Below are 13,006 nucleotides of genomic sequence, written 5' to 3' on the forward strand. Positions count from 1 at the left end.
TATATAACTGACAGATGGGAATGGTTTAGATTGTAGCCTCTGTCATCAATGTACAGATCAGATTCTTAAGAAAACACCCTGAAGGAGATGATGCCTATTTATCTCAGCTCAAGTATGTGTTGAAAACCAGCTGAGCATTTCAGAGCTACTTACACCACTGAAGTATAAAAACAACTGCATTTTTTTACAGATACGGGCTTTGAAATTCCAGATAAACTTGTGGTTGGAAATGCTCTTGAAACTAATGACAACTTCAGAGATTTAAAGTGAGTTGGTAATGCAATATAGGTGCATAGGAAATGTTTGTGCTTCACCTTTTCATAATTCTACCCCACAAGTCTCATGGCTCAGCCATGCTGCAGGACATCCTGAACCCCCAGGATGGTGAGCAGCGTACAATCTGTGGCCCCATCTGACAAGAAAATAACTTGTCATTTGACTTGAATTGGATATTTGTCTGTCTTAGTTCAATCCTGTGTTGCTCTTCTGTCTCCAAGTCTGTAAAGCGGCCATGCAGGCACTCTGTGTGAAGGTTTTCCAGACACTTATGGATAACATGGCTGTGAGATCTCTCTTCCCTTATTCCATGACAGCTTCCTTAGGCTGCACAGAGTAGTAGACTTAGAAACATCATAAACTAAGAGGGTTGGTCTTTTTTTTCCTTCTTTTCAAAAGTACTTTCTTAATTCTGGTTAATTTTGAAAGTTTTTCATTTCTAAGTATTTTTACAAAGACAAACCAGTTCTGCTGAAGACACAATCAATCTGTGCTATTGCTCAGCAGCATGAAGCTGTATGCAGTAGCTTAAAAACCCTTAGTTCTTTAGAATATATAAACCTATATATTCCAGATCAACTCAGGAAAAAAATATGAAAACCTCGAGTTTACTGCACGAAGATTAAAATCTGGAGTTTACTGCAAGCACGAAACTTGCAACAATTCTGGTTCTAGAGTGTGTTTTTATTACAATGCTGGGAATACAGCTGAAAATCAGTCTTGCATTTCATTTGAAGATAGAGGTTGATCAATATTGTCGGGTTCTTTTTTCCTTTTAGCACATCTGTGTTCTGAAAGAGAATGCCAAAGAGAAATCCAGGATGTGATCCTGTCAGTCTTCTGGAGCCCTAATTGCTGGCTGCTGATGAGGTGATAAACCATTGCAGCAGGAAATGCCTTCTGCTCCTTGTGTGTCCCTAGGAAGAAGGAGAAGGTGCCTGTTCCTGCCTGCAGTGGCTGATTCCCACTTGTTCTGTGCGCTGAACACAAAGTGTCCGAGCCGGGGTTCCCCCCGGCGCCGCCTTCCTTGTGCAGGAGCAGCCCGGGGCTGGGGCCGAGCCCCGACGATATCGAGCGCTGCCGCTGTGGCCGTCACGGTGCGGGCCCCGGAGCGGATTCCTCGCCCTGCGCCCGGGGCCCGAGGGGGCAGCAGGGCTGGAAGGAGCGGGGACCGAGGCCCGCCCGGCGTCCCCGGCCCGGCCCGGCCCCGACAATCGGGTACCGCGGTTGCCGGGGAACCGCGAGCGCGGCCACAGCGGCTGTGACGGCGCCGCCGCCTCAGTTGGCGCAGAGCGCTCCGGGCTGGGTGTTGGCAGCCTGGGCTCTGCCACGGCCGCAGCCAGCGATTCGCCCGGTGACTTGTGCGCAGAGATTGTCTCTGCCAGCCAGCCCTGAACTCGCAGGGCATTGGTCTCTGCCAGCGAGGAGTCCTGAATTTCGTTTGAAGGTAAAGATGGGCTCCAGTTGTACTTTTTGGTTTTGTCATATCTGTACTCTGAAAGAGAATTCCAAAGGGAAAGAGAGGATGTGATCATGCCACTCTCCTCATGCAGCAGTTCAGTTGCATGTACAGGTACCTCCTTGGGGTGGGGCAAGTTGGACTCTGTCTCTTGCTACTTTCAAATAATATAAAATCTTTAGCACCAGTATATCCTTTTGAGCCTGCCATGAATTGGGTTGTGGATTTTCAGATGTGTTGTGTTCCTTTGCATGCCATGCAGTTGTCTGGTGCAAGGCCTCAGGAATGGGTCTGGGGACACTTTGGATGTCTTGGATGAGTTATGACACCCCCTCAGCTACCCCTCATGGGAATGTGCCCTGGCTGTGGCCTTCTGGGGCTGGGGGGTTTTAGAGCTGAGCCCGTTTGTCTGAGGGAGGATGGGTGTCCACTGCCCCTTACCAGAGGTTGCGCCACATCCCCAAAATTTCCTCCTCCCCCCTCTGTTGATGGGAGGTTTGTGTGCAAAGCTGGCCTCAGCAGAGGAGTCTGTGGCTATGCCTTGCCCAGCCTGAAGGCAGACAGAGCTGATTTTCAGGAGAGCTGCTGGGTTTGGTTTTGTTGTTGATACATTTTTTTCAATTAGCCTTGTTCACTTCGCCCCAGACCTGAGCTAAATGGACAATGGTGTCACCTTGATCTTGTCTCAAGTTCCCTTAGGTGGCTTAACTCCCAGTCCCGAATTCCAGTCAGGAGGCATTTTCAGGGTGGGCTGGGCTTCAGTGGTCGCAGCTTCTTTATTCAGTTTTGTCAGAATGAGCAAAAATTCCTTCATAACAAGATTTAAGCCATTAGCCATAACATTCCAGTCTCTCCCAAGTCCTGTAAGGAGCAGCTGAGAGAGCAGGGGTGGTTTAGCCTAAAGAAGAGGAGGCCCACTCTAGCTATTTTGAAGTACTATTGAAGCTACAGCTTTGTCTGTTCCAACTCCTATTCATGTTCAGCTTTTGAGCTCCAGGTTTCAGTACAATCCATCTTTGAATTGCAGAAGGCAGCCATAGAGTTCAAATAAAGTCCAACTAGAGGCCTAACAATACCAGCTACTTATGACAAACAAGCACTTAGCTACTTTCAAATCATATCAAATTTTTTAGCCCCAGTATATGCCTTGAATGTGCCATGAATTGGGTTGTGGATTTTCAGAGTTCCATTGTTGCTCCTTCCAGTTTTGTTGAGGAATTGTCACCCATCTGTGACATCATCCCTTGGAAATGGCGTCTGGATTCCAGAATAAGACACCAACACCTCGTCTTTTGCTGAGGGAAAGGCTGAAGCCAAATACTGTGAGTAGCCCCTGGGGCTGTGCTAAGGCTGGCAAGTGCCCTGGTGTCCCTGCTCTCCCTGGCCCTGCTGTCCAGCAGCGCTGTGAAGCTGCAGAGCCCCTCCCAGCCCTTTGTGCCGTGCTCCTGTTGCTGGGGGCTGTCCTGGAGCAGTAGGGAACACTGTGGGATGCTTCAGTTGTGCCTTGCCTGGCTGTGCCAGCAGAGCCAAGTGAAACCAATGTACAGCTGAAGGCCTGAGCATGTGTTCTGTCCCTTTGCCTTTTCCCCAGGAATTCCTTCTGTCAGTCTGGGCACTCACTTGTGCTACTCTGACCATCCTGCCCTTGGGCACCCGGACATGTTGGGGGGGAAAGCTCAAACTCTGCCCAAAGCCTTGAGAGCCACGGGGTGTCCCAGCTGGAAGAGCTTCCAGAGCAGCTGTTCTCTCCCAGCTCCTGTGTGGGCACAGAGCCAGCCCTGCAGGCAGCACTGGAGCCAGGGCCACAAAGGTCCCTTGCTGTCTGGAGCTCCCTTGGCTGAAGCTGCCCCAGTGCTGAGGCTCTGTCAAGGAGATCCCTCTGTTTTCTTCTGAGGAGGGCTCTGTCAGCCCAGACAGAGAAAACAATTACCAGGGAGAACCAAAACCTGGACACATTCCTGTGCACCTCCCTCTTGGTAAAGCTTTGTTTTCTTGCATCTCTTGGACTCAGCCAGCAGCGATATCTCCTTGCTGTGAGTTCTGAGTGTTACAGAGGGAGGGATTTCAGGCAGTTCTGAGAGCTCCTCCCCATTCTCTGGAAAGGTCACTGCTTCAATCTAAGGGAACATAAGAGGAAACAAATGCCCAAAGAGCAGAAATCCCCAACCATGTCACATCCAGTCAGGGAGAAGCCAATGGGACAGAGCCATGTGGCTGGAGTATGTGTATTGCACTCTGTATTATTAATTTACTAAGGATGCTAAGGATTTCAGTAGGAACCTTCCAGGGCTCCCAGGACTGTCCTAGTGGCTGTGATCACAAGTTATTCACAAGTGCCACTTGTTCATGAAAAGCCTTTCTGAACAAGCCCATCTCTGAGGCTCTAGCTGGTGTATTTTTGCCTTTCAGCTGCTTCCGTCTAAGTTCCAGAGGGAGAAGTTTCCCAGCAGGAAGAAGGAGGCCAGCACTGGGGGGAGTATTCTGCCCAGAACTGGCCCATTTCTAGACAAGAGTGAGACTCGTCCCAAGGTAGCCTTTTCCTGCTCTTTTCCTTTCTGTTTACCATGAAGTTTGCAGAGGGTGTGTGCTTGCGACAGGCTTGCCTCCAGCAAAACACCTCAGTGTGCAGGGTCTGCTGTCATTGCAAACTGCTGGGAGTGGTGGACTGGGAGTGCTGATGTGCACTAAGCAACACAAATGACCTCTGCTGAAGGTGCTGGGCTGTGCTGGAGTGTAGCTGCCCTTGCTGACAGGGGGAAGGCTAGGGACACAAAGGCACAACATTGCCATTTGCCATTCTCCTGCTGAAATAGCCACCTCTTGCTTTGGTGTGCTCGCCATCAAATGCTTAGGGTCACAGGATTCCCTCCAGAGTGGCAGCGTTGGCCTCTAAAGGGAAAGGATCTGCAGGAATTACTTCAGATTTAACAAAACAAATTGCATTCCTGCTCTGGGCTGGAACAATGTGTTGGACCCTGATGGGCTGTTAGATTTTGCAGGCTGCCAGATGTAGAGAGGACTGGCCCTGGGCAGAGTGGAATGGATGTGCTTTATCTGGATCAGTGCCTACTGAGAGGTGTGTTTAAAGCTGCTTTTCTGGCAGGACTGGCTCAGTAGAAAGCACAGTCCATAGGGGCAGGTGACCAAGGTGGGCTGTTGAGCAGCAAATTGGCAGCAAGAGACTTGGAACAAACTGGTTGAGGATTGCCCTGGAGAGGGGCATTGGGAACACCTCAGGGAAGGGCACAACTAAGGGACAGTGTGCTGCAGCCACTCCCTTCAGCAGAATGTGTCTGCTGAGAAGTCCCACAGGAGACCTGCTTGTGTCTCTGCAGTGACAGCAGTGTGGCTGGAGAAGGCAGACACAGCAGGGGAGAGTTTTCTCAAAGCAATGTCTCTGCTCCAGAAGCATTTGCTGTTGTTGTGACATTCCCGATGTGCATCTAGAATGGCATTAAATAAAATAGCAATAATGACAAGAAAGCAGCCATTTAAAGCTCATGGAAGAAGGAGAAACTAACTCTACTTTTACCCAAGTTGCTGAGAAAATAACTGAACCTTATCCTCATTCAGCATTCACCTCACTTGTCTTTTGATTTTCACCCCATTTGTCCTTTTATTTTTGCCTTTCCTTCTGTTTGAAACACACTAACATTTAAGTAGAATGAAAGGGGACAAAATCATGCAAGCAAAAGAAAACTGTTTATTAGTAAGGATTCAGCTGAGCTGGGCGTGTCTCCCTCCCCGAGAGCCAAGCACACACACCCTCTGAGAAAATTGGAATCTTTCTGTGCCCTCTGTACTCGGCTGGGGCAGTCCCTGTCCCCTTTCCCATTGATGGGTACTCAGGAGCTTCCATTCTCTACTGACCACCAACTTTTCTGTCCCCTCACCTCTTGTCCTCTTCCTTTTGGTCAGATCTTCAACCCCGTCCCTCTCACTGCGACACTCAACAAACCAACCTGAACAAATCCAAACCACAAACAACACATAGAACCAACAAATTCCATTCTTTTGCTTCTTAACCTAATGGCTTCAGCCAAATATCACCTCATCTCTCCCACCTCCTCTTGTCCTCTGCTCTTCTTACTGATGTGTAATTTTTAGAGCAAAAAATATATTTGCAGTTGTGTGGGCCAGGGCTTCCCTGTCTCAGAGTAAATGACATCCCAAAATTGTTTCCCACGGAGTCTCCTGCAAATCCATGAGTTTTACTTACTCCATGAGTGCTCAGTCAGTGCCCCAGAGCTCTGTGACCACCTGGGCACAGGGTTGTGCTTAAGGGAAGTGCTGCCTGGCATTATGGAGAAAGAAAGCTGGAGAAATACATGCCAAAAGAGCAGCTTGGCTTGAGGCTGCTCTGTGTGGCCCAGCAGCTGTGGATCAGCTCAGAGCAGAGGTGGGTGAGCCACTGTTTGCCCAGTGTGGGCTGGGCAGACATGCTCCCCCAGAGTCTGTACTTCCCTGGGGATCAGTGGAAGATTCTCCTGCATGAACCTTCCTCCCAGCAGCTGAAGCTCTCCCTGCTCTCTCTCCCCTCTCCAGCTGCCGTCAGCTGCCCCAAAACAGAGCTGGTTTGGGGTTTCCCCACCAGAGCTGGTCTTTCAGAACTTCGTTGCTCGGGAGGTCTCTGAAATGGTGCTGTGTCTCATTAATAAGGGCAAGATAAGTGCTGGCACCCAGGGCTTTAACACTGTGCTGGAAGAGGAGAGTGCTGTCATTCCCCCAGTGTGCAGCAAAGCAAGTTATCTGCTGCAGCACATGCAGAAGAAAATGTCTCAGCGCCTTGTTCTGCAAGATGATGGAAATCTTCCTGTGCTGGGAATTGTCCCCGATTTTGGCCATGCCTTGATGGTGTCTATCCCAAAGGAGTTTCCCTCTCTTGCAAGCTCTGGACTGATAGGAATGCTGAGGGCTGTACAGTTCTTACCTGCTCTCGTGCTTTGCCTTGAGTCTATTGCACAGCCTGTGTCTCCTTGGTTAATCTTGGCTCCTGGTAGGAATCTCTGCCTCTCTCAGCCAGTTTGGCTCCCTTTGTGCAGCTCCCAGTCAAAGCTCAGGGTCTGAGTCCTTTCCACTTGATGCTGGAATCCCTTCTCATGAATGGCATAGGCAGTGCAGGAGCTGTGTTCTGAAAGAGCCCTGCAATCAGCCTGAGGGAGCAGAAGCAGTGAGAGGCCTTTAGGTGCCACTTCAGGCTCCTGCTCAGCTTCATCCAGCTCTGCTCAGCTTTTCCAAAAGCAACAGGGTGCTCTGCTTTCCCTTTGGAGAGCCACAGCACATCCAAAGCCATGTGCTCCTGGAGGTTCCCACCTTCACTTGAAGAAATTGGGATTGTTTTGCAGTTTCCCAAGGGAGCTGAGAGGGGAAAAAGTTGAAAAATGTCAGCAGTTGTGTTCCAGTGTAAAGAGGAAAACTTGAGACCATTTGAATTTCAGTCAGGGAAACATTTTCTCAAGTGAGGCTTGTGCCAAGAGTGGGCTGGTGGGAGGAGACAGGAGGGAGTCCAAAGCATCTGGTTTAGACTTTTGGAGAGCATTTTGGTGCTGAGGGGTTGATGCTGTCAGTGTGCTAGAAAATGCACATTTGCTGTGTCTGTGAATGGCAGAGGGCAGAACCTGGCCTGCTGGCTGCAGGCAGGAATGCCCAGCAGCCCAGCTTGCCTGCACAGGCAGCAAGAAGGCCTGGAGAGCCAAGACTGGCTTTTCATCCTGGAAGCACAGTGTCAGTCGGTGCTGGTCATGTTTCTGCAGGCAGAAAATGCCTTTGAAGCCTACAGTCAATAGGCACAGCCTGTCTGTTTCTGTCACTTTTGGCAAGCTGATTGCTCTCATGGTTTTATGAATCTTCCTTGCTGCTTTACTGCCCATTGAAATTCTCTTTGCCCTCTCCTTGTTTTAGGGATTGTCTTGCTGTGTTCCTTCCTTCCTTTTGCTTTTCCGGTTTGCTTTTATTCCCAGGAAGGCCACAGGGTTTGCTTTCCTCTCTTGCTGTTTTGCTTGCCTGACTCTTATCCCCACAAGGTCCCTGTCCAAACCTGATCTGCCAGAAGGGAATTTCTTCCTTCTGCCAGGATAATGTGCTGGTTTGCTTTCAGGCAGCACTTTCCCCCTCTGGAACATGACAACAGCATTGCTGTGTGCAGGCAGAAGCCAGCAGGTTTTTTGGCCTTGTTGAATATGCAGATGACTTGGCTCTGGTGCTCTGTCTCCATCCTTCTGGTGCTGACCTGCTGGGCCCTTCCTTGTCAGCAGGCACTGCCCCAGTGTCCCTGGCCAAAATGCTGGAGGCAGACAGAAGGGATTCCAGTTCAGCCTTGTGAATGTCGTGCCTGTGGCTGCACAGCTGAAAGTGCTTTGGAGAAGGGGCCAAGGAGGGATGTCAGCAGGGCAGGGACAGGGCTCCTCTGGTGCTGTTTGCACAAGTGTCAGAATGATCATTTGGTGTCTTTGCTGCAGATTCCTCATCTGGTGAAGGTGTGCATGGAGAGCTGCCCTTATTTCCAGCTGGCATGCCCCAGGGATGTGTACCATGTGGTGCCAGCAGGCGCCTCTGCCCCTGTGCGCATCCGCTTCAGCCCCGCCGAGAACAAGGTGAGACTGGAGGAGCCAAAGCACAGAGTGATCTGCACAGCCATTGTTTTCCCTGCACTCTGGCTCCAGCCCATTGCATGCTGTGAGCTTGGCTCCAGGCCATGGGCAGGCAGCCTGCAGGCAGTCCCACCTTGGCAGGGGCTGGCAGGCACTGCAGCCAGGCCTGACAGGCTCTGCTTCCCGTCCCTGCCCATCCCTGAGCATTGCCAAGGGAAGATGCACAGGGAAGAGGATGGAAATGACAGAGGGCTGTTGATAGATGTTGGGCCATCTCTAGGTCCAGTGGAAGGGGTTTCCTTATGATGGAAAACACCAGAGGAACAAAGAGGTCAGAGAGGTTTCCTCCTCCCTGACTGGCAACAGTTTCCCCACCTGCCCCTGGGCTGGAGCAAAGACGGTGCTTTTTCAGCCCCTCTGCTCTCCAGCCTTGCAGCTGTGCTGTCCCAGAGCACAAGTGAGCATGGTGCAGCTGCAGGGCCAGGGCAGAGGATGTGCTGTGCCCGTGAGCCCAGCCTGGCACAGGCACACTGGGCTGTGGGTGCCCTTGGTCAGCAGGAGGTTGCTGAGCTGCAGGGGACTGGGACAGCTGCCTGAAGGAGCTGGTGCAGGGCAGGTACAAGCTGCAGGCAGAGCTGTGAGCCCAGAGCCCATGGCAGTGACACTGCTGGGGCTCTGTCTTCATGCCTGTGACTGTGCTTGCTCTGTCAGGTGGCAGCCATCCCGTGCCAAAGGTGCTTTTGTGTGCAGGTTTGAAGAGCAGTGCTGAGGCCCTGGCAAGTCTGATCTCAGTGCTGGGATCTGGAGGGTTCATGCTCTGATCTGGAGGCCTGTTCATACATCAGGGTTTAGGACATGGCATGGAAGGGAGGAAGCCTTGCAGGGAAACAAAGAGAGGCCCTTTGCAACAGCATCCTGCTGCCTCTTGGCACTGTTCTTCTCCTGACTTGGTTGGAGAGGCAAAGTTCAAGGGAAGTTCTGAGCCAACTGATGTTTCTACACCAGGCCAGAGGTGCAGGATCTCTTTGGGTGCAGCTGTTTTCTCATCTTCTTATGCTGCTTAGAGTCAGTTGAACACTTTGTCGTATTCTCAGACAGTGATAACATAAAAACCTAAAGAGGAATGTCCTGTGTTCCCTAGCTCCCAGCTCCTTAGAAGGGACTTAGGAATTCTTTAACATCATTAAAATTTAGAGTCAAAATTATGGTGGCCTAGGGTATGGGTATGACCCAAGTGACACAAGAGCTGAATGCCACAGAGATAGGTTTTGCAAAGTGCACGAGTGCCTTTAAAATGTGACATATTAGTAGAACTTAGTGTTCATTTTAGGGTGCAATAGGTAAATTGATGCCCTTGGAGGGTTATAGAAATGGTTTTTCTTCAGCCATGGGGATGGCCCTAAATGCCCTGTGCTGAGCCAGTTTCTTTTCCTGCAGGATTATTGCCACGAGCTCATCTGCATGACTACCAGGGAAAGGATAGTTGTGCCAATTCGGGCCATTGGTGCCCGAGCTGTCCTGGACTTCCCTTCCCAGCTGGACATCTCCAAGGGTGCAGCCCAGTGCAGCAGCCAGCAGGCTCTGCTGGTGCCCAGTGTGGGTACCCGGGCAGCTCGGTACCAGCTGAGCAGCCAGAGGTGAGGCAGCTCATCTGTCCTTGTGCAAAACACCTTTGGGGGATGATAGCAGAGTTGGGAAAGAGCAGCAAAAGGAACCAGAGCACAGCAGCTGCTGCCCTGCAGCCTGGCTGGAAGGGAGCAGGATGGATGGCATCTGCTCTTGCTTTCAGTGGCCTTTGAGCTTTGTCTGTCCCAGATTTCCTGGAGGCTGCTGGAACATGTTGGGAGCTGGCTTGCACCCTCCTGAGCAGAAGCAGCTTCTGAAAAGCTTCCTCAGCCCTGTCAGCCAAATAGAGCCATTCTCTGGGAGAAATTCCTGAGGGAGTCAGTGTCAGGTTGTGCATGCAGATAGCTCTCAACCCTCTCGATGCTCTTCACAAAGCATTCTGTGATGGGATTGCTGGCAGTGGGACCCTTGAGGCTCATGGCAGAGAGCTGGATGCAGAGTATGGGGGAGCTGAGGTCATTTTCCCCACAGGATCTGGTGAGGGCTGGATCTCCTCAGCAGTGGCTGCGTGGCTGTTTCTGATGCTGTCTGTCCTGGCTGTCTTCTGCTGCCTGTGCTTGGTTTGCTCCCTGCTTGCCCAAGGCAGCTGCAGAGAGCTGCAGTGCAGAAGGAATCTCCTGGCCAGGTGTCCCCCCAGCCCTGCTCCCTCTGTCTGTGTTGCAGTCCTTTCTCCGTGGTGCCGGCCACAGGAGCTCTGGGCGCTGGTGACACCGTGCAGGGGACAGTGGGATGTCACCCGCGGGCCAGCGGTGACCCCTGCGGCTCCCTGGCAGTGTGCTGCAGCACAGGTGAGTGCTGGGCCCTGCAGGGGCACAGGACAGTTCTGCACCATGGCTCCCTGCTGTCCCATGCCCTGCATTCCCTCCAGAGGTACCTCCCTGTTCAGCTCTACCCCAGAGCAAACTGAGAACTCCTTGGTGTTTAGGGCCTTGAGAAAGTGGATCGCCTCTCACAGGCAAAGAGTTTGGACTCCTGTTTGTCTGGGAGTTGCTGAGGGGAGGAAGGAGGATCCCTGATTCTCCACTACCATGTGGCTGTGCCTGGCTGAAGTTTTCTTTGATTCCTGGGCAGTGCTGTAGGGGAGGTCTCCATCAGCCTCTCTCCAATGCAATGGATTTCTTGCACACCTCTGTCCCATCTGCTGCTTCTCCACTGGCTTGCCACAGACCCTTTTTCTATGTGGCCCTTACACAGAGATGTAGTTTCTGCCTAACAACATTTTCAGACCCTCAAGTTCCTTTTTGGGACAAACGCAAACAAATTTTTCCCTGTCCCCAGTTCCCAGGCCGTTCATGCTATTGCAAAGCTCTCACATCTATCTCCCATTTCATTTCTAGAGTGAGGAGGAATCCCATTCAGTCTTCATATAGAAGCTGCTCTGTACTTACTAATCTTTCCTTTGTCCCTTTTTAATTTGATTGGCAATGCTCCAGCTAGGTTTTTCAGATCAGAACCTGGATCACCTCCCAGTGAGCCCGAGGAATGGGTTAGAAATTAGAAGTCAGCCCCAAGGGATATCTCCTGAGGGAAGAGAAGGGTCCATATGTTCTCCTGCAGCATCAGGAGCTGCTTGCATCCAGCTCAGAGTCAGGGACTGGCACTGAGGCAGCCTGGAAAATCCAGCGTAAGAGAGGGAATGATTGTAGTGCAATGGACATCTCTCCCCAGGCCGTGAGAGCAGGCTGCCCCTGCAGCTCAGAGGGGAAGGCCAAGGACCCTTGGTTGAACTCAGCTCTCAGACTCTGGACCTTGGGAACATCTTTGTCAACACCCCCCATGTCTATGAGGTGAGCAGCAGGGCTTGGGAGGGATCCTGATGGCTCCTGAGGCAGCAGCAAGCCTGGTGGAGCTGTGGAATTGCTGCCAGCCTGGGCAGTTGTGAGCAGGGAATATTTGATGTCCTGCTCAAATCTGGGGGGTCAGAAAGGTGTGTCTGTTGTTCCTGAAGGCCCAGTCCCTGCTTTTGGGCAGCCTTCCTTAGGGCTCAGCTGGGAGGCTCCCTGCACAACAACCCCTTGGGATATGAAACCAGCACTGGCTCCAAAAGCTGCATGTTCAGAGGCTTTTGTGGCAGTGCCAGACACAAGGCACCTTTGGGCTGGGCTCTGCAGAAGCAGCTGCAACAAACTGGCTGCCTTTGAGCTTCAGCCCACTGCAAACAGCCTCCAGCCAAGTGTCTCTTGCTTATTGCTGCAAGTGACAGGAAAGACTTGGGATTCTCTCCCTTGCTGACCAGTCCCTCACCACACTTCAGCCTTGCTGCATCTCTGGCTCTAGAAAGAGAAAAGTGTTCCTGGGAAAAAAGCAAAGGATTTTCCTACCTATTTGCCTCCCCCACAATAGTGTCAAGTTTACAAAATCATCATGAGGGAGCAAGTGAAGAGGTAGAAAATGAGGCCCTGCATCATGGCAGACACTTTCAAAAGCTTGGCTGGGGAAGAGAAAGACACCCTGAGTTTTCTTACCAAAAGTTGGTGCTGTCTATACATTTTGATGGTGATGCCTCATTCCCAGTGTATTGTTTTGATGGTATGGGAAAAGGTGAATGAGCAGACGGTGCTGTTGGAGCTGTGCTAAGAGGGGCAGCAGCAGCTCTGGGGTGATTGACTACACAGCTGCAATCAGCCCACGTTGCTCTCAGGGCCAGCTCTCAGTGAGCTTGGTGATGCTGAGCAGAGGTGCACTGCTCTGTGTGCATGGGCTCAGCCCAGGGTGACTGCAGTTCTGTGGAGTTCTCTCTGCTCTGCATGAAAACCCAAAGGCAGAACTTGTCCTGTTGTATCTTTTGCCTTCTGCCACTCAGCAGCACAAAGCATCTTCTGCCTTTTCTGGGTGTCCATGGCATCATGAGACAATAACCCACAAGAAGGGAAGGTTCCACATGTATTTCCACTTGGCTTTCTTGCTGCTGCAGGTGAAACTGATGAACCAAGGAGCTCTGGCTGCTCCCTTCATCTGTATCCCTTCAGCCACCAGCATGGGCTCCTGCTTCAAGTTTGCACCCTTGGAGGGCATCATTGCAGCAGGTGGGAACCAGAGTGTGCAGATTTCCTTC

The 13,006-nt window shown here is 51.4% G+C and overlaps 1 protein-coding gene and 1 long non-coding RNA gene across 3 annotated transcripts; both read left to right on the forward strand.

Annotated features, from left to right (window-relative positions):
* The first annotated feature begins 1,643 nt into the window (after positions 1–1,643).
* LOC311166141 (hydrocephalus-inducing protein homolog) lies at positions 1,644–10,160 on the forward strand. Of its 2 annotated transcripts, XM_084227619.1 has the most exons (5): positions 1,644–1,723; positions 2,941–3,057; positions 4,145–4,264; positions 8,194–8,328; positions 9,763–10,160. In XM_084227619.1, exons 2-5 carry the CDS (start codon positions 2,986–2,988, stop codon positions 9,964–9,966), a joined length of 531 nt encoding a protein of 176 aa, XP_084083745.1. In that variant the 5' UTR covers positions 1,644–1,723; positions 2,941–2,985; the 3' UTR covers positions 9,967–10,160. The 2 variants fall into 2 exon arrangements, with proteins under 2 accessions (XP_084083745.1, XP_084083744.1); XM_084227618.1 differs by lacking the exon at positions 9,763–10,160 and having other exon boundaries at positions 8,194–8,649.
* Positions 10,161–10,400: 240 nt separating this feature from the next.
* LOC311166145 lies at positions 10,401–12,978 on the forward strand. The gene is made up of 3 exons (XR_014616987.1): positions 10,401–10,739; positions 11,620–11,738; positions 12,866–12,978. It is a non-coding gene; the product is annotated as an uncharacterized lncRNA (long non-coding RNA).
* The last annotated feature ends 28 nt before the right edge of the window (positions 12,979–13,006 follow it).

Source organism: Fringilla coelebs (assembly GCF_963513975.1).
Source record: "Fringilla coelebs genome assembly, contig: SCAFFOLD_43, whole genome shotgun sequence".
Lineage (NCBI taxonomy): Eukaryota > Metazoa > Chordata > Aves > Passeriformes > Fringillidae > Fringilla > Fringilla coelebs.